Source organism: Perognathus longimembris, chromosome 11 (assembly GCF_023159225.1).
Source record: "Perognathus longimembris pacificus isolate PPM17 chromosome 11, ASM2315922v1, whole genome shotgun sequence".
Lineage (NCBI taxonomy): Eukaryota > Metazoa > Chordata > Mammalia > Rodentia > Heteromyidae > Perognathus > Perognathus longimembris.
In genome coordinates, this window is record NC_063171.1 from 4410339 (window position 1) to 4435149 (window position 24811).

Below are 24811 nucleotides of genomic sequence, written 5' to 3' on the forward strand. Positions count from 1 at the left end.
TGTAGTCTAACCAGCCCTTAAATGTAAAGTTGCAATGTGCCTCTCATGAATATCTTGTTAAAATGAAAATCATGGCCCCGAGTCTACCTTCTAACCAGATGCAAAATGACAGGGACATTGCCGGCCCACAGGCTGCATTCTGAGATGGAAGGACTCCATGGATTCCTCAGTGTTCATGTAGGAGTCAGCCTGTACATCCTACATGGCATATGTTTACTGAGGCTTTCCTTATCGTTAACATAACAGCACTGGGCAATGACAACTGTCATGGGCTGGAGAACAAAGATTACACAACAGAGATTCTTACATTATACTCTTACAGATTAATCTGTAAGAATGTGAGCATTATTTTCTTTCTAACTGTGCTAACTTATAGAACCAGACTGACACAACAATGGCAATCTGCTTACTGGAACTAAATATTTATAGACAGGAAGCTGTCTATATATAAGTGGCATTGTGGATGGAATTCATAGTCTTGGGTTTCTTAGGCAAAAGCTCTACCACCTTAGCCATATCTCCAGCTCCTTTCTGCACTGGTTATTTTTAATTAATTTTATTTTTTTTTGCCAGTCCTGGGCCTTGGACTCAGGGCCTGAGCACTGTCCCTGGCTTCTTTTTGCTCAAGGCTAGCACTCTGCCACTTGAGCCACAGCGCCACTTCTGGCCATTTTCTGTATATGTGGTGCTGGGGAATCGAACCCAGGGCCTCATGTATATGAAGCAGGCACTCTTGCCACTAGGCCATATCCCCAGCCCCTGCACTGGTTATTTTTGAGGCAGATTCTCACTTGATAGCTGGGCCACAACCCTCGTACTGTATTTTGCCTTGTTACTGGGAATCACAAGTGGGAGGGCCTGGAGAACACACATTTCAGTCCACTGCTGCCACACAGCATGGTGGGCCTCATGGGTCTAGAACTTCCAGTAGTTCCAGAAGAAAAAATACAGATTTCATCTGAAAATTTCAAGTTTTAAAAATCTTGCTATTAATTTAAATCTCTCAAAAACATTGTTCTAGCCAAGAAAACACATCTGTGTACCAGTATAGCCCATGAGCCATATATTTACAGTGCTCAGTGTAAAATACATTGAAGCCTCTTAATGCACCTCTCATGAATGTCAAATTGTGAATTTTCAATAGAAAACTCTAACCTTTTGTCTTTAGACTATGGTCATAAGTAATAGCCTCTGTTGTCTGCATTTGGAAGCTCTGATATAAGATTGGTGCATGATCGTAAAACCTGTCTTTTCTTCTTCTCTCACACTCCAGATTACAGAACAGGTCCGTGTTTCACTCAGGTCAACAACCAGATGTGCCAAGGGCAGCTGACAGGGATTGTCTGCACGAAGACCCTGTGCTGTGCTACCATTGGCCGGGCGTGGGGCCATCCATGTGAGCTTTGTCCTGCCCAGCCTCAACCTTGCAGGAGGGGGTTCATCCCCAATATTCGTACTGGGGCTTGCCAAGGTGAGTCTGCTGTCTGTCTGTGTGCAGAGCCACTTACATGTCACCTCTCATTTGCCTGGAGTGGAAGACTCTGGCACTGTATATGGTAACCTTGAACACACTATCCATTTTTGAGAGAGGATTTGTAAACAAGCCTGACCAGAGAGGGTTTATATTTTTGTCACCTAATAAATAACTAAGTCTCAAGTATTGACATTAATGGAATGGAAAAGAGAGGCACAAGTGAAAAATAAGGGAAAATCTTAAAATCTGTTTTGTGATATTTATAAGAGGACAAGCCTCTCTATCTTCAACCAAAGGGTGTGTCTCCTCTGTCCTCCCCACCCCGCCCCCCCAGCTGCACACTCACCCAGGAAAGAGATATCTTCTTTCTGATTTCATTCAGACTGTTAGAACCTGAACTGAGGACAGCAGAGGCACCCCAGTTTGTCTCTAGATTGGTTTTCCTTTTCCTTTTTCTTTTGGATAACTATTGAGTCTTTACAGATAAAGTGCCTACAGTAATTCAGCCCTCATGACTCACATTGGTTACAATCTTGTCTTTGAATGATCTCTTGGTGTTCTCAGTTCTGTCCATGTCACGGATGTATGTATCAAAGTTCCATCAGGGACAAGGGGTGCTATAATAGCTCATTTCAGCCCAAGAAGCTCCAAATGGTTATATCCTTACTGTTTCAACATTTTAGCTAATCTTAATTCTTATCACATACTGTTTCATTATTTTAACCAATCTTAAATTCTTATCACTCTTGGTTATTTCTCTTAATGTATTGAATTTTTATTATTTTTTTGGTGCTGATCTTGGGCTGCTTGAATCTAGGACCTGGTGGCTATCCTTGGGTTGTTTTTTTGCTCAAGACTAACATTCTACCACTTGGGCTACACCTATACTTCAGGCTTTTTGGAAGTTATTTGTAGATATGAGTACCATGGGCTTTCTTGCCTGGGGTTGACTTTGAACTATGATCTCAGATCTCAACCTTTTCTGTAGGTAGGATTGTAGGCATGAGCCACTCACTGGTGCCTGCCAAAATACATTTTGTTTTAGAGCTTGGAAATATTCTCTCTAATGAGCTTTGAAATGGTAGTTGTATTCACATTGCATAGTTATAAGGAAATAGAATGATTCTTGAATTTGTTACAGAAATGATACTATTCCTATATGAGATGTAGGGAATTAATTTGCTATAGTTAAACATTGTGCAAAGTTCGATCTGAAATTTATTAAATTGGTGTTAGTGAGTAGTTTTAGAAGTGACGACAATAGGTTTCCTCCCACACCATCATGTAAGTGTCCTATTTTAGAAAGCAAGCCAGGTGCTGGTGGCTCATGCCTGTCATCCTAGTTACTTCACAATTTGAAGCCAACCAGGGCAGAAAAGTCTCAGAGACTCCGTATCAGTTAACTGACAAAATGCTGGACTGGAGGCATGGCTCAAGAGGTAGAGTACAAGCCATGAGCAAGTAAGCCAGTCAAGAGTTCGAGGTCCTGAGTTCAAGCTATGATACTGGTACACACACAAAAATAATCTTTCTAATGTACCACACCCCACACCCCAAATGAGAACTATGGTTTTAGAAGTTCATATGTAAGTGCTTTGCATATTTTATTAAATGTCTCCTCAAAATTTTTGTTCATTTTGTAGTTTTATAAAAAGTAATACAGGTTTAATGTCTCTAATCTGAAACCCAAAGGACTCCCAAATCCAAACCTTTTGAGCACTAACTTGATGCAAAACGTCAGAATTGTAGTAATACCTGCCCTCATGTGACAGGTTGCAATGAAAATACACATTATATAGAATCTCATGTAGTTTTGCCTTCACACTCTGTGCGTAGTATACATGAAACAGAAATTAATTCTGCCCTTAGACTCCATTCGTACCCATACTTCCTTTTGTTTATTCAAATATTTCAAAACACATCCAGAATGTTTTGTAACACTGGAATGCATTCTTAAAACATTAAAAATTTGATCCTTGTGGTCTCAGGAATTTCAACTAAGGGATCTTCAAGCTATATTAAAAATTGTTCTCAGCTGAGTCACTAATGGCTTGTAATCCTAGCTACTCAGGAGGCTGAGATCTGAGGATTACAGTTTGAAGCAAGCTTTGATAGGAAAGTCCAGGAGACTTTTATCTCTAGTTAATCAATTCTCTCTCTCTCTCTCTCTCTCTCTCTCTCTCTCTCACACACACACACACACACACACACACACACACACACACACACCCAGAAGTGGTGCTGTGGCTCAAGTGGTATCACTCAGGCCCAGAGTTCAAGTGCCAGGACCATGTCCCCCCCCGAAAAAAGTCTGTATCTAAACTCCTATCCAGTCATAATTACAGAGATAACCCAAGGGTCACAATGTAATTCAGTGGATTAGAAACATTTTATTTTATCAATGTAAACCTGTTGTCACTTGTGGACTAAGAATGGATTTTTAGTAGCAATCACAGATGAGGTGCCAGGCTATCTTTATCTTAGATCAGGATGAAGATTGTGTGAAATGTCATGTTTAATCTATTGCTTTAGTATAGACAGTAAAATTTCTAGGTTTTTTTTGTATGAAAATCAGTCTAATTATGCATTATCCAGGAGAGTATAACAATTTCTTTTGTAGGAAAAGTGTACTATAATATAATCTATATGGTATTTGTTGTACTCCATAGATTTCCCAGACTGGCATAACATGTGAACTATATAATTTACATAAATACACTATACTAACTAGGTTTTCTAGGATAATACTGACTAGATTTAATACTCATTTTTATTCTGTATCACTTTTTACCTTCTAAAATAGTTAACTTCCTTTTTGCTTCTATTCTTGCCAGTAAGATTAATAAACTCCACAAGGCATAAAGTCAGCTCATTTTTGAGATCTTGCTCAGTTTTCTTGCTCACAGGTGGTGCTCTTCCACTTGAATCACACCTCTAGTGTAGCTTTTTGCTAATTAATTGGAGATAGAGTGTCACAGACACTAACCATGTTACTTACTGATACCTGTAAGGGTGCTGAAGCCGTGCTTAACATGAAGTAGATACTCATTACATGTCTTTTCAACTAATAAATCAGACTAAAATTGAAATGCTTCTCAAACATCAAGGCAGTTTAGTCAGAGAAAGGCCTTAACTTCAACCAAAACATTCAGAATTAATTGACATTCCTCATCTGTGTTTATACTTAGAATTTTTTATTTCAGTATTTTGTCAGAGAGGCATAGTATTTCAAAAAACAATCATTTAAAAATATGTCATTTGATCTCAAATTTTAAAATGTCTTTCAGGGTTTAGTAATGTCTGAAAACTTATTTGATTGTGTTTATGTAGCATAGATAAGTTTTGGACTCCATTTGCCTTGAAATCTGATGGCTTTGTATAGTAATAGGAGCAATTGAAGTTTGCCACATGGTTAAGATATCTGGGAAAGCAAGTTAAAAAGTTCTGCATTATTTCAAAAATCATGGCATACCCAGAAAGTTCTCAATTAAATATTAATTCTCATTTCAGGCTATTTTTAAACTACAGCTTACTGTGATCTCATTTTTTCCCTTTGAATTTCTAGACTTTAGACTCTTAGTCTTTACTAATTCCATATGCCAAATGAATCTGGAAGAAATGAGAAATGAAAAATAGCACTAAATTCACAATACATACATGATCATTTTTGCAGTATTTTTGTAAACATTTTATAGAACTAAAAATAAATGTCAGCTACATGGACAATAAGTGTTTGTAGCCTAATATTGGTCCTCAAACATGGTTCCCTATAGCCAAGACATTAGCTTAAACATTTCTGAAGTTCTTAATACAGTCTCATCCTGTGGTGGATCCAGCTATAGTTGCTTAGTCTTTGGTTTTACAGGGATTGAATGCAGTGTTTGTGGAGTATGTTTATGTAATATGTAGGGTTAACTGGAAAATGAGAGGCAACAGAAAATTAAGATCTTACATTAACATACTGAGCAGTAGAAAAATCAGTACATTTTGTTTCTTTTTGAGGAAGCGATAACCAAAGGTAAGGTGCATGTTTCTAGTGAGCCATCATCATAATCCTTAGGTGCTTTAGTTTGAAAGACACATGTGCTCTTGCCTTTCATCCACATTTAGTACTGTTTGTGGGTAGTACTGTGGCTTGAACTCAGGGCCTTGTAGTTGCCAGGCAAGTGCTCTACCACTTGAGCTACACATCATCTTATTTTTTTTTTACATTCTATATTGTACAAAAAGACCAAAATTAGCACATATATAGGGCTTAAAGTTTAAGCTATTATGAAACAAGTGAATTAAACATTTTGAGGTTGAATTTTATCCTTTTAGAAAAATTAAAAAACCTTAAATATGTCTCAAACTGGTATGTGCATATGGTGTATAATGTGTTTTTGTTGTTGTTTTGTGTGTGTGTGTGTGTGTGTGTGTGTGTGTGTGTGCGTGCGTGCGTGTGTTGGTGCTGAAACACTGGGCCTGGGCACTGTCCCTGAGCTCTTCAGCTCAAGGCTAGTGATCTACCACTTGAGCCACAGTGACACTTCTGGTTTCCTGGTGGTTAATTGGAGATAAGAGTCTCACAGACTTTCCTGCCCAGGTTGGCTTTGAACCATAATCTTCAGATCTCAGCCTCCTGAGTAGCTAGAATTACAGGTGTGAGTCACTGGCATGTGGCTGATGTATAATTTTAATACAAATAGTTTCCCAAACTTACATTTATCTTCGTGAGTCTATTCTGGGTAGACATGACATATTTTAAGATTAATACATGTTATTGTGTCTTTATGCATTCAATAGGGTATAGGTATAATCGTCAGAAATATCTTGATGCAAATGATATAGTTATTCATTTATGTCACTTGATAGATATTAGACTCTTAAACTGGTCCTTAGGATTTAACATGGAGAACAGGGCTGAAACTGTGGCTCAAGTAGCACAGTGCAATCCCAGCAAGTCCAAGATCCTCAATCAAACACTGGTCCTACGAATCAAGCAAAAAGAAAAAGAAATGTGGCACCGATGGCTCAAAAGCTGTGATCCTAGCTACTCTGGAGGCAGAGATCTGAAGTACTGCGGTTTGATGACAGCCAGTCCAGAAAAATCTTTGAGATTCCTTCCACTTTGCCAGCAAAAAGCCAGGTTGGAGAAGTGGTTCAAGTGGTAGTATGCCACCTTAGCCATGGCAAGGTCCAGAGTTCAAGTTCTGGAATCTGCAAAAACAATACCAAAAACATGATGTCAGTACCTTGTCTGTTATGTTCCATCTGTGGCTTATCCCTGCTGATAGCAAAGCATTGGTGCTTAGCCTCTGCTTCATTCCAGGTAACACAAGAGGTACATAATTTCACATATTCAATGTAGGGAGGACATAATTAGTTCACAGGACATGTACTTGAATAAAGAAATAGCACTACAGGCTGTAAACCAGGTCTTGTGAAACAAAAGCCAGTACACATTCTTTTCTATGGCCCTTAAGCTGATAATTCTAGGCCTTCTGCAAAGCACTAAATGCAAAGAAGATTTCATGATTATTTGGTTTATTTGAGGTACCTGAATTAATAAAGATAGTTATGGGCAAACGAATTCTTGGCTCTCTGCATTGACCATACTAACCACATCATTATAACATTTAACTTTAAATGATTATGCTGTCTCAACATACATCATTCGTATATAACCTAAATCTACATAAATTTAGATAGAGCAGGAGATTTCAGTCCTTTGAAACCAACCAGTAGTCCCATGAAAATAATGGATAGATTCCAACTCAGGACACTATAATACCTATAAAACTTATAATACTTATTTAAAATCAGTGTTGGGAAGGCATTAGGACTGGGGAAGTGTTCCAAACATGTACTGTTAGTATGATCATTCTGAAAAGCTGTTCAGTATGTGTTTGTTTGAACCTAATGAAGGTTCCAGATGTTCTGTTGGTATGGAGAGGAATGTTCCTGGAAGGAAGACAGCTGATTCTCACTGTGAGAAAAACAGAGGAGGGAGGCAAGAAAAGAGGAAAGGAGGGAAAGAGAACAAGAAGAGAAAGAGGAGGAAGAGGAAACTTTGTGACAAGCCATTTCCAAGTGTCCACTAGGAGCCTTTTCGTCCACTCCTGGGGGCAAGGGAGATGTTAGGGGAGAAATAACAAGAAATAAGGACCACGAGCCAGCCATCTCTAACTTAAAGAGTACAAGGTGGAAGCCACACCATCACCTTGAAGTTCTCAATGAAAGTTGAGAATTATGCCCAGACCAAGAAAAGAATATAGAGTGTGTTCAGAAGCTGTTTAGGATCATATTTTCTACAAACTTTCAAACCAACCCATTTTTTTCTTGGCTCTCCTAAAACAAATGATTTTCTGCTTGAGGATATTGCTCTCATTGAAAAATGAACAATAAAAACTGAAAAAAGAAGGAAAAAGAACATAAGGAAATGGCAGTTGAATAATATTCCTTAAAAAATCCTAGTGAAATAAGTGCATGTTCAAATACTTCTTTTATCTGAAAGAAGTTAAAAACAAAATAGTCTTCTGAGGAATCTCCATACCACTTGCCAGATTGGCTGAACCAGTTTACATTCCCACCAACAATGAAGTAGGGTTCCCTTTTGGCCACATCCCCTCCAACGGTTGTTATTGTTAGTTTTCTTGATATAGGACATTCTTACTGGGGTGAGGTGGAATCTCAATGTTGATTTGATTTGCATTTCTTTTATGGCCAGTGATGTAGAGCACTTTTTCATATGTCTCTCGGCCATTCTCATTTCCTCATGAGAGAAGTCTGTTTAAGTCTTCAGCCCACTTGTTGAGGGGGCTGTTGGTTCTTGGAGGAATGTAATTTTTTAGTTCTGCATATATTTTAGATATGAGGCCTTTGTCCGTTGTATGGCTAGTAAAGATCTTTTCCCATTCTGTGGGCTTTCTGTTTATCTTGTGAACTATGTCCTTTGCCCTGTAGAAGCTCTGCAGTTTGATGCAGTCCCATTTGTCCAACCTTTCTTTGATTTGTAGCCTTTCTGGGTCTTTGTTAAGGAAGTTCCATCCTGTGCCAAGGAGCCCAAGTGTTTCTCCTACTCCTTCTTTTAGTGCTTTCAGGGTATCTGTTTTAATTTCGAGGTCTTTGATCCATTTTGAATTGATTTTGGTGCAGGGTGATATATAAGGATCTAGTTTTAGTTTGTTGCAGGTGTTGAATCAGTTTTGCCAGCACCATTTGTTAAAGAGGCTTTCTTCCATCCTATTCTTTTAGCTCCTTTATTAAAGATTAATTAGGCATAGTTCTGTGTGTTCAATTCTGGGTTTTCAATTCTGTTCCATGGTCTTCAGGCCTGTTCTGGTGCCAATACCAAGCTGTTTTTATTACTATAGCTTTATAATACAGCTTTGGTATTATAATTCCTCCAGCACTGTTCTTTCTGCTTAGGATTGTTTTTGCTATTCTGCATCTTTTATTGTTCCATATGAATTTCTTGATTGCTTCCTTTATTTCCTTAAAAAATGGTGTTGGGATATTAATGGGTATTGCATTGAATTTGTAGATAGCCTTTGGCAATATTGGCATGTTGACTATATTAATCCTCCCAATCCAGGAGCATGGGAGGTTTTTCCATTTCCTTAGTTCTGCCTTAATTTTGTTTTTCATATTTTTAAAGTTCTCATCATAGAGGTCTTTCACTTCTCTGGTTAATGTTATTCCTAGGTATTTTATGTTTTTTGAGGCTATTGCAAAAGGAGTTGTTTTCCTGATTTCAGCCTCGGTCTTTAGGACATTAGCCTATAGAAAGGCTGTTGATTTTTGAGGGGTTTATTTTATATCCTGCAACTTTGCCAAAGTTTTGGATCAGCTCTAGTAGCTTGCGAGTAGAGTCTATGGGGTTCTTTAGGTATAGGATCATGTCATCTGTGAAGAGAGTAAGTTTAACTTCATCTTTTCCTATTTGGATCCCCTTTATGTTTTCTTCTTGCCTAATTGCTCTGGCTAGGAATTCTAGTACTATGTTGAAGAGGAGGAGAGAGAGTGGACATTCGTGTCTTGCTCCTGATTTTAAAAGGAATAAGCTCCCCTATGACCCAGCAGCCCCACTTTTGGGCATCTACCCAAAAGACTACAAACAAGAACACACTAAAGCCACTAGCACAACAGTGTTTATTGCAGTACAATTTGTCATAGCTAAAATATGGAACCAACCCAGATGTCCCTCAGTAGACGAATGGATCAGGAAAATGTGGTACATATACACAGTGGAATTTTATGCCTCTATCAGAAAGAATGGCATTGCCCCATTCGTAAGGAAATGGAAGGACTTGGAAAAAATTATAGTAAGTGAAGTGAGCCAGACCCAAAGAAACATGGACTCTATGGTCTCCCTCACAGGGAATAATTAGCACAGGGCTAGGCTAGTCACAGCAGAGGATCACAAGACCCTAATAGCTATGCCCCTATGAATGTATAAGATAATGCTTGGTGGAATGAACTCCCATGTTATGGAAATGAGTGATATATCACTGTTGTAATTACTTTCAACATGCCATGTAAAACCGTAGCTTCTATTGTTGATGATCCTCTTGTCTCCCCTTCCTGTGGTTGTACCTGCACTATCACTGTATCTTATGTAAGTACATTGGAAATTGTATATACTGGTATTAGAACTAGGAAAGTGAAAGGAAATACCAAAATTGAGAGACACAGGATAAAAAGACAAACGACTACAAAAACAATACTTGCAAAACCATTTGGTGTAAATCAACTAAACAACAACTCATGGGGGGAGAGGGAAAAGGGGAGGGGAAGGGGGAATGAGGGAGGAGGTAACAAACAGTACAAGAAATGTATCCAATGCCTAATGTATGAAACTGTAATCTCTCTCACTTTGACAAATAAATTAAAAACAACAACAACAACAACAAAAAACCTTAAAACAGTCTCTCTTAACAGGTGCTAGCTATAGGTAAAGGCTGTCAAATAGGATAAAAAGTAAAATATTGAACATTTAAAAACATTGCATTATGAATGGCAAACAATAGAGGAATGCATCCACACAATAGAAAGAAATCAATGACAAGGAATCACACTAATTAAAAAGTGAAAAAAAAAATCCACTAACAATGGAAAAGCTGACATATTCTGAGAACCAGAGTAAGGAATGCTTGTGAAAAGAACTAGAAAAATTCTTTTACGATAACAGAAAAACTTTTCAAATTAGACAAAATCTATTGGGTGGAAGGCATAAAACTACATTAAGAAGTCAGTGAGAACCCTGCCAGTATCTTAAAGCACTATATGCAAGTATAGTGGTTAGTTTTCTTGTTTAGCATGGGAATATTCCATGGCCTCATACTGGTCTATCATAGCTCATACATGAAGATATTAGGCAGTGTCTAAGGATAGCTCTGGTTGCTCTATCAAGGATTATATTTAGGGACCCCGTGGAAAGCCATGAAACCAGTTACAAGTTCTCTGTAGTAGTACAGGAGATGAATGATGGAGGATGAGGGGAGGGTTGAGGCAGAGGGAAGGTGTGTAGTATTTGGGAAATAGAGGCTTCATTGTGGTCGAATGGTATAAAGCAAGTGACAGGCAAGCACCTAATTTGCTTCCAATTGTTTGTGATAGTAATAGCTGGAAAGTGATAATGACCTCTGTTAAGAAATACAGATCTTTTTATTATAAGATCAGATTCAATTTGTTAGTAAGTTACTAATATTTGTTTGCAGTGATCATTGTTTCTTCAGCATTTGAGTTTTGTGTGTCATATATGGGTAAGTATTCTGGCTCATTAAACCATACTGAAGGGTTGCCAGAAAGGCCTATATTTCTCAGATTCAAGTTAGAGATAGGCCCATCCATCAGTGGCTATACATAAAAATCCAACATTTGTTTTTATGGAAATGAAAGCATTGTGTACAAATATTTACTGAATATAGAAATGAGGAATTTCTTTTCTAAATGCTCTAGTTTGGCAACAGAAAAAGTTAAAATTTATATGCTATCAAATAAAATTATTTTCTTGGTCTTGAGTTTCCATACATATAAATTAAAGTAACTATTTTTATATACCTACATGAATGTGCATATTTTTCCATATTTAGGCATGAACTAAAAACATGCCATCCAATACAAATTTATAAAATAAAAATAAATTTGGTCTTTCAGGGTAAGTTTACTTGAGGAAGTTGGAGAATGAATGAGTTCACCAACGACAGTTACTATTACTTTGACAGATTATATATAACCTTAATAGACAGACTGGAGTTATTGCGTTTACTATATATGGTTCACACTGCACAAGGTTTAATTTCATTTTGTAAAGTCCTTGCATGTGACTTGAAATAATCCAACATTTAATGAAATAAATTCTGTTCACTGAATTAAGGCAGTGAACAGAAATCCTCAGCACAAACTAAGTAAAGGAAAATTAATCACCAGTAGTTGCTTATGTGAGGAATCTGAAGATCTACTTGGAAGGCTAGAGGGTTGCCCTTTTAAAAAAAAATAGATATTCTTGGTATATGTCTGAAAGATCTACCTGAAGGAAACAAATTCTGTATAGCTATATAAGAGAGTCCAAAAAAGGTTTTCTTTTTTCCTTCTAGGAAAATGCATTTTGGCCAATTACAAAATGAGCTCTGATGTTGGGTTGCTTTTCCCTTTGAAACCTCACTGAATCTATGAAGTATGCAGTCCCCAAGACTTTATGAATAGTATTAAGGGATTTATATGTTTGGCTTCATTTTCCAAGTTGTATCATTCTATTCTTTCTCTTATTTAATTGCCAGGGAAAGAAGTTTCTAGGGATGTTTTATAGCCCATTGTAACAAGGATGGGAATGTTGTACATTTTAAAATAATGAGGTTTGAAATGTTCTTAATAAACTATTCAGTATATAAATCTACTTTTATGTATTTGATTCCAGTTTTTGTTTGGATTAGAAAGTCTTTAACGAGGCTCTGAATTTTACGTTGATTAATTTAAATTCAGGACAAAAATACTTTGCACTGTTGTAATTTTATAGACAGGCCTAAAAGGAGAACAAAATAGTAATGATGCTAAACTTTCTTATAAACCTGAAGACGTTTCTAATTTATAGACAGACAACTTAAATTTCTAGGCTTACCAAAAATGTTAGGGAAAATCTGAGACAGAACTACAACATGCTTTTTTTTTTTTTTTTTTTTTGGCCTGTCCTGGGGCTTGGACTCAGGGCCTGAGCACTGAGCACTGTCCCTGGCTTCTTCCCGCTCAAGGCTAGCACTCTGCCACTTGAGCCACAGCGCCGCTTCTGGCCGTCGAACCTAGGGCCTCGTGTATCCGAGGCAGGCACTCTTGCCACTAGGCTATATCCCCAGCCCTACAACATGCTTTTTAAATAAATAAAAAAAAGAAAGAAAAAAGCAAGGCGAGATGCAGAACACATATAATATGATTTCATGTTAAATAAACAGACCACTACTCTGAATGGGTCTGTATTGCTGTTGCATTGGTTTGTCTTTTATAGTTCCAATAAATGTATAAAACAGCAACATAAACTTTTTTTGTACCTAGACCATGGCATACTTGTCTGAATGGGTCTGTAAATGAATTTTTGCTGGATTTGTTGGTACATGTGGGTAATCTGTGCTAGATCACAGCAAGACTTAGTTTCAAAAAAAACAGACATGAGAAAAAAATAGAAAAAGAAAAAAGAATGTTCCAACAGTTCAGCATGTTAACTTTTTTTTCTTTCTTCTTCTTTTTTTTCCCGATATTGAGACTTTTACCTCAGGGCTTTCCCAGGTGCTCTATTACTTGAGCCAGTTTTTTTTTTTTTTTATTTGCACTTTTGTATTCTGACAGATTCGGCTTATTTACTTTTGTTCACCCTTTCCTTGTGATTTGCAGGGGCATGCACCTGCCTGCAGCCCAGGGCAAGGTTCCTGGGTGGCTAAGTGTATCACTGTGCTTTGAGGGAGACATATTCTCAAGTATTTGGCCATCTGATATAGTGTTCAGTCATTTGGATTTTTTTAAAAAGTATTTATTTATTGTCAAAGTGACGTACAGAGGGGTTACAGTTTCCTATGTAAGGCAGTGAGTACATTTCTTATCCAACTTGTTACCTCCTCCATTGGTTTGTCTTTTATCCTGTCTCTCCATTTTTATGTTCCCCATTCCCTTCCCTAGTTCCAATAAATGTATATAACAGCAACATAATTTTTTTTTGTACCTAGATCATGGCACACTTGTCTGATTATTTCCTGATAAAAACTTTCCAGTGTAGAGTGGTTTGATCAAAGTGTTTTCACATTTTTAAGAAAATTTGGATTATTTGCAGAAAGCTTCCTGAAAAGTGCCATTGTTGCTCCGAGCAGGCCCAGGGGAGACACCCTGTCATGATATATTTATAATCTTGGGGATTTTGTAGCTTCTCATTAGAATCTGAATGAAGTTCACTGTTTAGGCTTGAGCCAGTTTTTTTTTTTTATTTAATTATTATCTTGGATATAGGGGTCTCAATGACTTTTTCTGCCCAGGCTGGCTTTGAACTTTAGTCCAGCCGACATTAGCCTCCTGAGTAGCTAGGAGATTGAAGAAGCTCAATTATCAGATTGAACAAGTTCTACTCTATTCCTGGTTTCCTGAGATTTTAAATGTATAAAGAATGAGATAAAATCTGCCACTTGCTTTCTTTACATTAGTGGGATGATCTTGAACTTTTTCTCCTGTAATCTCTTAATACTATGAGTTATATTGATTATTCTTTTAAAATTTTTATTGTCAAACTAATGTACAGAGGTTACAGTTTCATACATTAGGCATTGGACACATTTCTTGTACTGCTTGTTACCTCCTCCCTCATTCCCCCCTCCCTCTTCCCCCTTTCCTTTTCCCCCCCATGAGTTGTTCAGTTCATTTACACCAAACAGTTTTGCAAGTATTGCTTTTGTAGTCGTTTGTCTTTTTTACCCTGTGTCTCTCGATTTTGGTATTCCCTTTCAGTTTCCTAGTTCTAATATCAGTATACATGGTTTCCAATGTACTCAGATAAGATACAGAGATAGTGCAGGTACAACCACAGGAAGGGGATACAAGAAGATCATCAATAATAGAAGCTACGGTTACACATAGCTCATTGAAAGTAGTTACAACAGTAATATAACAATCGTTTCCATAACATGGAGTTCATTTCACTTAGCATCATCTTATGTGTTCATAAGGGTATAGCCATTGGGCTCTTGTGATCTCTGCTGTGAATTCCTATTGTTTTCCGGTTTGATCCGGCTGTAAGGTTGAATAGTGTGTGTCCTGAGAGGTCAGATTGCTGTCAGAAATGGGCTGTGGACATGAACATGGACATGGACCTGGACATAGTAAAATTGAACTTCCAGATTTTAGGCAGTGGAAAATAGAAAGGAAACCACTAGAAGCTATGCAGAAGAAGCTGGCTCAACAAGGACTAAGGGATCCATGAGCCCTCAATGAAGTTTGGAGATACATGGGTGGCTTTGCAAACAACTATTCCTTTCTTGGTGTGATATTTAAAGGTTTCAAGTTGGGATTTGCTGCATTTGTGATAGCAGCTGGGGCTGAATATTTGTTTGAATCTCAGAATAACAATGGCCACTAAAGATAATACATGGGGTATCTTATGACTTCATAACTCTCATAAGAATAATATTTCCTCACTGAAGCCCACTTGTCTCTGTGGTTGTTCCATAATAAAGTAGTAAAAACATGCAAAAAATTCCTATGATACACCTCTCTGGATCATATTGTATTAACCATTTTGTATTACTGAAGTTGACATTAAACTTTTATTTAACAATCAGTTGTCTACACCAAAGACATGATTCTGTTATTTTCTCTTAATTTCTTTGTTCGGCTTTGTTGTTAGGGTAATGTTAGATTAGTGAAATAAATAAGACATGTTCTTCCTCCTTATTATGCAAGAATCTAGATGCAATTGACATAATTTTTTCCTTAAATATTCTAAAACTGTTTTTCTTTATTTTTAATTGTTATCTTTAAATACTTGTACAAATGCCTTTAAATTCAAATGCCAACTTATGAATACAGTGCCTCTAATCAGTGTCATGCCATCCATTATCCCCTCACAGTGTCCCAGCACCACCCATCATCTACTGAAGTTATTTGGTCTCATTTTCCCATATGTACATTGATCATTTAAAAAAAATTGTCAAAGTGATGTACAGAGGGGTTACAGTTTCATACGTAAGGCAGTGAGTACATTTCTTATCAAACTTGCTACCTCCTCCCTCACTTTTCTCCCTCCTTCCCGCCTTCCCTATCCCTCCCATGAGTTCTACAGTTCATTTACAGCATATAGTTTTGTAAGTAATGCTGTTGTAGTGGTTCGCCTTTTACCTTTGTCTCTCCATTTTGATGTTCTCCTTTCCTTCTCTAGTTCCAATAAACATATATACAATACACAGGGTACAGAAATCATTAACAGTTACATCAGGGGTAAAACCCTGGGGAAAAAAGACAAAAGAAAGTGGCATAATTTCAGATGGTAAATTTAAAATAACAACAGTGGTAAACCACTTGTTTCCATAACTTGGAGTTTATTTTATTTAGCATCATCTTCTGTGTTCATATGTACATAGCTATTGAGCTATTTTGATCTTCTGCTAGGACTATCTTAAACATGTAATAATTATTCCCTGTGAGGGAAGCCATAGAGTCTATGATTCTTTGAGTCTGGTTCACTCACTTAGTATGATTTTTTTCCAAGTCTTTCCATTTCCTTACGAATGGGGCAGTGTCATTCTTTCTGATAGAGGCATGTTCCATGTACGGCCAAGAAGAACGTGTATTATGGTGTTGCTCGATGGAATATTTTGTATATATGGGTTAAGTCTAGTTGATCTATATTGTTTAGTTCTCTGGAGGACACTTAATTTTTCTGTACAGTAAAGAAGCAGATAAATGTGTCCTGTAATCAGTAGTGTTTATGTTCACAGTGTTTTCTTCTTGTAGATGTGGATGAATGCCAGGCTATCCCTGGGCTGTGCCAAGGAGGAAACTGCATCAACACAGTAGGCTCTTTTGAATGCCGATGCCCCTCAGGCCACAAGCAGAGTGAAACAACTCAGAAATGTGAAGGCGAGTATGTCTGGCTTGGGAGGCTGGCCTAATTGTTGAATTTGAATCCAAGGAAAACATGACTTTATTTGAAATTTTGAAGACCATTGATAACCATCATAACTACTTTAATATGAAAGCATAAGTGTAATTTTTGTTGTTTTCTAATGGGTTATATATCTTACTTAAAGGGTTTGATTTAGAAGGAGTCAATGAGCATTTTGCATCTACTTGCATATATCTTAATTGTTTACAGTGAAGATGGGAGTACTTCAACCATTTATATTGTTTAATAAGGCAGTTTTTTACTTCATTTATGAAATTGTATCAAAAATTTTAAATGAAGTGGAGATTAGAAATTGAAGTGAAATATAGAATAACATGTAAAATGATATGCTGGTAATTGACACCATGTTATACATTATAACCTTTATTTATATAAAATTTCATAAAGTTATACGTTATAACCTTATTTCAATGATTATAATGACCTTCTTCCTTGACTATAATCTGAAATCTTTTAATGACTATAATGACATTCTTGCTTGACTGGTCAGCAAATTTAAAACAAAAATAACTGACCCAGGAAGGCTTTGGAAACAACTTTACTACAATAGCTTCTGAAAGAAATGCTTGCTCAAATAGATAACTAACAATTTTCTGAAATAAGGCTTATAAAAGTGAATACACGTTCCATCAACATTTTTCAAGTATACTCAATTCACTTGTATTTTCTTGAAGGAAAAGTCTTTGTCATCATTATCAAATTGAAGAAGCTTCTAAATGCATATAGCTTCAGCCATCATGGATATTTAGAATAGTTTGGCTGTTCTTTAACAGCATTGAAGTATTCTTTCGTCTTCTCAATTATTAGGTTATTTAGACTAATTTATTTCATCTAAGTTTTATAAAGATAAGAAAGTATGGCTCTTCTACTTTTGTTGTGACTTAAGCCTTGTCATCTATTTAAATTACGTTTTTGCTTTTTAAAATTTCACTTTTCGTGTGTGTGTGTGTGTGTGTGTGTGTGTGTGTGTGTGTGTGTACACAGTGGGGGTTTGGACTCCCTTGAACTCAGGGCCTGGGTACTGTTTGAGCTTCTTACTCAAGGAAGGTACTCTATAACTTGAGCCACAATGTCAGTGCTGGCTTTTTAATTGAGATACTAGTCTCATAAACATTTCTTCTTGGTCTGTCTTAGAACCATGAGCCTCAGATCTGAGCCTTCTTAGTGGTTAGGATTTGTAGGCATGAGGCTTCAGTGCCAGCTCTGTTGTTGTTTCCATTTCTAAAAGGCAATATTGAGAGGTTTTGTTGCTTAGTATCAGAACTATCTCCCTCTTTGTATATTAAAAAAGAGGGACAACATAGAGTTTAATCACAAAGTAAAGAGAAATATGTACCCAATATCCCATAGACCAACTAGATATGTTTCATCTTATATTTTTCTTTCTCCTGTTCATTGATTCTCAGCTCCTGTTGACTTTGTAGTTTTATACGTCTTATATTATTACAAGTTAATCTTATGGTCCCTGTAAAGAGAGGACTATAAAAATGAGTTTCACTGCTTTAAGACCAAATAATTCTTTGGGAAATGGTTTTCAAGGATGCTGAAATATTTTGTTCTATTTCAGTAAAATGCTTATCCTCAAAGTGTGCTTATCATGGAAAAGTTAAGAAAAATATTTGAGCTGTGTGTGAAATTATCTGAATTACTTGAATTAGCACAGGAATTGGACCCCAAATCAGGAATCTATGGATAATGTACTGCTGTTTCTTTGCTACTTTTATATTTTTCCTCTTGGTTGGGGAGGAGGCAACGTTGATTCTGTCACCTACCTTCTGTCATACCCCTTTATGTTCTACTTCTGGATTCATCTCCAGACTATATCTAAGGGTGGTATACTTTGGAACTCAAACAGTATTTGATTATAGGGGAAGGGGGTAATCACTGACTCTGTATAGTGGTTGTGACATTTCCATTGCACATGCAACAATGAATTTTTTCTTACTTGAAAATGCAATAAGTCTTTCTATATCACATTTCATCAAAAACTACATAAGGAGCCAAACTGGAGTTTGGCAGAAGACAGTGCAACTCTTTATTTGCCACTTGTCTCTGTTTTCTAGTAATGGGGGTTATTGATGTATTATGAGCACCACCCAGATTCCTGAACCCAGTTATGTCTTTCCTTGTTTCCTGTACAGGCATCCAGATCCATTCAACCACTGCCCAGAAAGAATTACATGATTTAATACTTGGGATTTGTGGGAAATGGTGGTATTGTAAGAAGTAATGATTAGAATTTTAAATCTAAACCTTTTTATGAAAACCTTGCTTCTATATATTTATTTAGATATGTCTTAAAGTGGCTAGTATCATTTTTTTGGCTATTGTTTTTTCACTTATAGAAAAGATTATAGATAGTTACTACACTCAGTGACCAGTTTTAAATTGTAGTCTTGTTATACATATATAGTTCAGTTAAAAGTGTTACCAATTTAAAGTTGACATTTGTCAACAATTACTTCTGACCAACTGTCAAAAGCAATGTATCTTGATTTCCTATGTGACTTACAATGTGAATGTGTATATTTATTTTAAAATGATGGTCTTTCTGTTTTTACTAGTTTTATATCCCATTTTATACAATAATAAAATTCTACAAAGAAACCTTCTTTAAATCATCCAATTGCTAGGACTGTTGCAAACTAGCAAAGATAATTACAACATTTGAAATCTGAGTGATTGAATAAAAAAACCTTAAAACATTATCAACAAAGCTAGCTTGTTGATTTTTAACAATAATGATATTTATACTTCATGTGTTACCTTGTTTGTTAACTGTTGGTTAACTGTCTTGTACCACAGCATAAGTAAAATCTTTGGTCAGAGACTTAGTCTTATTTTGTGCTGTCCAAAATACTAGAAGAGTTTCTGCTATATTGTAGACACCTCACAAAGTACATGTTGATTAATGAAGTACTAAGTTTATAATAAGTGAATGTGTTTGACATGAGATGAATGTTTAAAACAAAGGGAAAGTGTGGGTCTAGCCTATTTGCAAAGATGTTAATGGGCTTTATCAAGGGGGAATTCTTTCATCTGATTTCCCCCCATCTTATTAATAATTCTTTTTTTTTTTGCTGTAGCTTTCATTGAGAGGCCAGGATAAACTTTAAATGTTTCTTTTGTGTCATTATTCCTTTTGGCTTGCCTACAGTCATTTTTCTGAGGGTGGTGACCTTTGCTTTCTATGTGGACAGAAGATCTGTGTTCTGCTTCCCTAAAGTCCTATTATGACAGACTTGCTCTGCCAGAAACTTCGGTTTGTGACTATCTGGCATATACTAAAATTTTAAGTAATGATGAGGTAGTATTTATCTTCCAATTTAATGTTTGATATGTATTGCTTAATATTTCTTAGGGATGTTTAATGTTTTATATCCCTGGTATGGTATATTCTCCTGAGATTTGTCTTTCTCATAGGTCAGGGGTTCCTCTTTCTCTCCTGTTCAGGTATAGACTACTGTCCAAGCTGTACACCTGAATCCAAAGCAGAAATCAATGTATGTTTCTGGGAATGGTGTCATAAACCTGTAATCCAGAAATCTTAATTCCACCTGGGAAGCCGAGTCAGGAGCCACATAAGAAAAGCCAGTCTCAAAGGCATTAAATTAAGAGAAAAGGAAGCGAGAAAAAAGGAAGAAATACACAGCCGTGTATGTGTGTATGTGTGTGTATGTGTGTGTAAGTGTGTACAAAAGTTAAAGATCCAAACTCCATCCTGCCCCTAATGATGTCCACTGAAGTCATGTCTTATTTCTGATGAACTAGTTTGGTTCTGTTTCTGTCACACAACAAATAATTATTGGGTGGAATAAGCCACTTCTTGCCATAAAAGAAAGAAAAATGTAATTACTTAACTTTATTCAGACCTCCATTAGCCTATGTAATTTACATAGAGGAAGCAAAATTCCTTCACAGGGCATAGAAGAAACTGTACATCTGAAAAAGGATCAGCATTTTCTTTCTTCAAGTAAAATGAATTGCACTGATATCCTGCACACACACCTGAAATGCAAGTGGCTTCCAGGTGTCCTCACATGCCCCCACCTTGCAGGCTATACCTTCTCTAGCATTCCTCCAGCGAGTTATTCTTTCCTGGCTTATGTGGAAGTCAGGAAAAGAACATCACGGCACCAGAGTGCTTCCTTTCAATGGCTCTTTATGTGTCAGATGGTTGCTTTAAATTGATTCTGAAGAGTCTGCATCTTTCTTCTATTAACGCAGCATTTTGAGATTTTTTGACAACGAATGTCTTTTTTTATGCTGAGCAAACTCATAGAACTTATTGCCATGGTCTCTCTTGCTGTTGTTTCAACTCTGCTTTGATAAGCCATGGAAAACAAACTTTCTGCCTTCCAGTGAGAAATATTTGCTTTTACTTATACTACCAAAAGTATACCAATTTTAGAATAAATCCTATGACCCACTGGCTGTTTCTCAAAGGGAAAACTATGTATTATAATCGACTGTGAAGTAAGAAGATTACATCAAACTTTTCAGATCACCAATTCAAAAACTATGAAAATGTATTATCTTTAAAATCCTTTCACACAAAATTTATAATACCATAGTTACACCATAGTTATTTCCACTCTTAAATAAGAAGACTGGGGCCACCACACATGCTTACACATGTGTGTGCACATGGATGCACATATTTCTGTTCACATGTGTGTATATGTGTAAGGAACAGATAGCCACACTTAGGTTGGAATATGCATAGCTTATACTAAAATTATTTTTTATTTTATTACTTCTCAAGCTTTCTGTTCTCAGCACCAATAGTTTCTTTATTATCATTTACTATAGTGAGTTTTAATTATTTTCCTTGCTTGGTCCTGACAACAGATGATATGCACCAATAATTAATGCTAATATTCACTGAATATTTACTACATTATAGGCAATACTAAAAGAATAAGTCTCTTAAATTATCACAAGAAAGGTATGAGGTTGGTTATTAAAATTATTCTTAACATCTCATCCTACAGGTTAAAAAATATGAGAGACAGAGATCCAGCTTAGTTTCTTACAGTAATATAGATAAAAAAAAATAATAGCCAAGCTGTCAAACTGGATTCATGTCAGAGCTTTTGTTCTTAGAGATATTGAACAAAGGCAAATGGGCAGGACACACACCACACACACACACACACACACACACACACAACTGGGAAGGCTGCATTGGGGAACTCAGATTGTAGAAGTAATAGGAGTACGTTCTGCCTTTGTTCATTTTATTTTTTGATAGGAGGCTGAGAAATCATGTGTCATTATCTAGTCTACCCAGAATCCGTAGACTTGATCAGTGTATACAACTATATAAATTAAAATATTTTTTTTTTTGTCGGTCATGGGGCTTGAACTCTGGGGCTGGGTACTGTCCCTGAGCTCTTCAGCTCAAGGCTAGCACTCTACCACTTGAGCCACAGCGTCATTTCCAGTTTTTGGTGGTTAATTAGAAATAAGAGTCTCACAGTCTCTCCTGTCCGGGCTGGCTTTGAACCATGATCCCCAGATCTCAGCCTCAGAGTAGCTATCAAAATGACAAACTTACAATTCTGGGAAGTTAGTCTAGATAATATGCATAGTTAACAAGTGGTTAAACAATACAGTCATTTTTTCCTGGCCTTGTTTGTTTGTTTGTTTGTTTGTTTGTTTGTTATAGCAAATAAAATACAAGATGGCAGCCTGATCTGCACACACTGATTATTTTTTAAAAGGTTGTAGATACCTCATATATTTACATAAAAGCATATTAAAGATATATTGTTACATGACATAGGCAGTTTGTGAAACATTTTTATAAATGATTTTTAAAGTCTTAATATGTTGACTTGGTTAAAACATACAATGTTTATGAAAGGCCATTAGGAAATCTGTCATTTTATATCCTAGGAAGTAGAAATTAGCTAACTTGCAAAAGAGATTGGAGTCTTTTTATTGAGTGTTCCACCTTGGGCTTTTTTACTTTGTATATGTGAATGTATGGTGTATTAAAAAATAAAGACAATTACTCATAGTCAGATGAATTAACCATAAGTTTTTTGAGCATATACTTTTTATGATATGTTTATGTTGGGCATTGGATAGCTTAGAAATGTAGTGATTATGTAATTAAGTAGAAAATAGAACTTTGAAACATTTGTTTTTCTCTAAACCATTTGGAAAGAGCATATGAGCAGTAGTGTTATAAGGTACCTTTTTTTCTATCTCATGGGTGTAAATGTCCTCATCTGAGAAAAGGAGAATGCAGGGAAGAGGGAGAGAATCTAGAGGGACTCCCAACAGCAGCCTCCAGCTGACAAAAAGACAAAACCAGTACTGACTGCTTCCTAGCATATTTTAAGACTTCTACTATTAAGACATGTATGTTACATAATAAGTGTTTAAGAGTGTTATAAGAGAGAGCTAATAAGTGTTAAAGAGAAAACAATTTTTTTTAGAGTCTGATCATTTCATTGAGGACTTTCAGTATAGTTTTCAATATAAAGGTTTTTCAAATGTAAAATGACATAATTGATCTACAGAATATATTTGCCAAGTCTGATTATAATATTAGCAGACTGATAAATTATCATGATGAAGAAGGAAATTGGAACTAGGAATTTAAGATTGCACATTAATTTTTTTTTTTTTTTTTGGCCAGTCCTGGGCCTTGGACTCAGGGCCTGAGCACTGTCCCTGGCTTCTTCCCGCTCAAGGCTAGCACTCTGCCACTTGAGCCACAGCGCCGCTTCTGGCCATTTTCTGTATATGTGGTGCTGGGGAATCGAACCTAGGGCCTCGTGTATCTGAGGCAGGCACTCTTGCCACTAGGCTATATCCCCAGCCCGCACATTAATTTTTGTTGTTGCTGTAAGCATGTTTTTACTCCTTGTCCCCTCCCTGTCTTCCTCTCCTTCAACCCCACTTCGCCTCATCCTCTCCCCCCAGCACACCTCAGTTCCACACAAATTACAAGTGATATTTGAGGCCCTGATGACTTGACTATAGTTAGCATAACATAGTGGTCAGGAAATTGGACTTCACTAGATTCAGGGAATTTTCCCAAATGTTAGGAACTAGCATTGTTTTCCTCAGCTCCATTGTAAGTTTTAGTCCTTTTTAAAAAAAATATGGAAAAAAGACCCCACCACCATGGTAAAGTAATTGACATGTTCCTTCCAGTTCAGTGTCTGCTGAACATCACTGGAGAGCTTGAGAGTCTCCAAAACACCTCAGAGACATCATCTAGGTGTGTTAGCAGTCAGAGAGCCTACTCTGTCTGCCCTGGAAAGAAATGATGAGTACTTTGATCTTTGCTGTTAGGGAAAACAAAACTGAAATCTGTCTGTATTTTTGCTTCATTAAATTTTAGCAATTGTTTAACTGCTACATTTTGTTCCCTAAATAATTGAGCACTAAATTTTAGATTTGTTTATACACTAGCAAAATGAAGTTTGTGTAACAGAAAAGAAAAAAAAATACTTCTGGCCAAAACAAATATAAAAAGCTGATATACATATACATATTTATATGCATACAGTTTCTTTTTACTGAAAAAGGAAAGGGAGATAGGAAGGAAGGAGGGAAAGAGAGAACAAGGGAATACTCATAAATTACTGTGGCTTAATGCCTGCAGGAAATTAGTCAGGTCTAAATAGATATTGAAAATTCCAGTCCCAGTTCTTTAAGTTGGGGGCAAACTTTCAAGGCCCTTGTGAGGTACTCTACGTGTACAGTTCTTGATTACATCAAGAAAGTAAATAGGCATTGTACAGTCTTTGTTGTAAATGTACTACAAGTAGTGCAAGATCAACCATAGATGATACATGAATGAGTAAAGCTGTGTTCTAGTAAAGCTTATTTAAAAAGAAAATAGGCAAGGGCTCTACTGTTGCCACTACATTTTAAGATTTTTTTTTTTTTTACTATTCTTACGCTGTGTTTCAAGTAGTTTCACTTCAACTTAATTCTAGAGCAATTTTCTTACTATTGGTAAAATTTCTGATGACCCATAAACAAACATTACTTTAGTGATTACATAAGGCAAAAAATTAGCTAGTATATGAAACCCTGTATTTATGGATGTTATTCCTGAAAATACTATTGTTAAAAAAAGTTTATGTTAAACTTTAAAAATAAGTGCATATATAGTTATATACTAAGTAAAAAGTATTATAGATTCAAGAATTTAGCAACAAATATGGAGACAG

At 36.4% G+C, this 24811-nt stretch overlaps 1 protein-coding gene across 1 annotated transcript in view; it reads left to right on the forward strand.

The window, feature by feature from the left end:
* The window catches only part of Fbn2 (fibrillin 2), a 228437-nt gene that overhangs the window by 60682 nt on the left and 142944 nt on the right, over positions 1 to 24811 (forward strand). Inside the window, exons 6-7 of the mRNA XM_048357068.1 lie at positions 1274 to 1471; positions 16439 to 16564. Of these exons, the coding sequence (XP_048213025.1) occupies positions 1274 to 1471; positions 16439 to 16564 (324 nt within the window). The remainder of the gene's footprint in view (positions 1 to 1273; positions 1472 to 16438; positions 16565 to 24811) is intronic.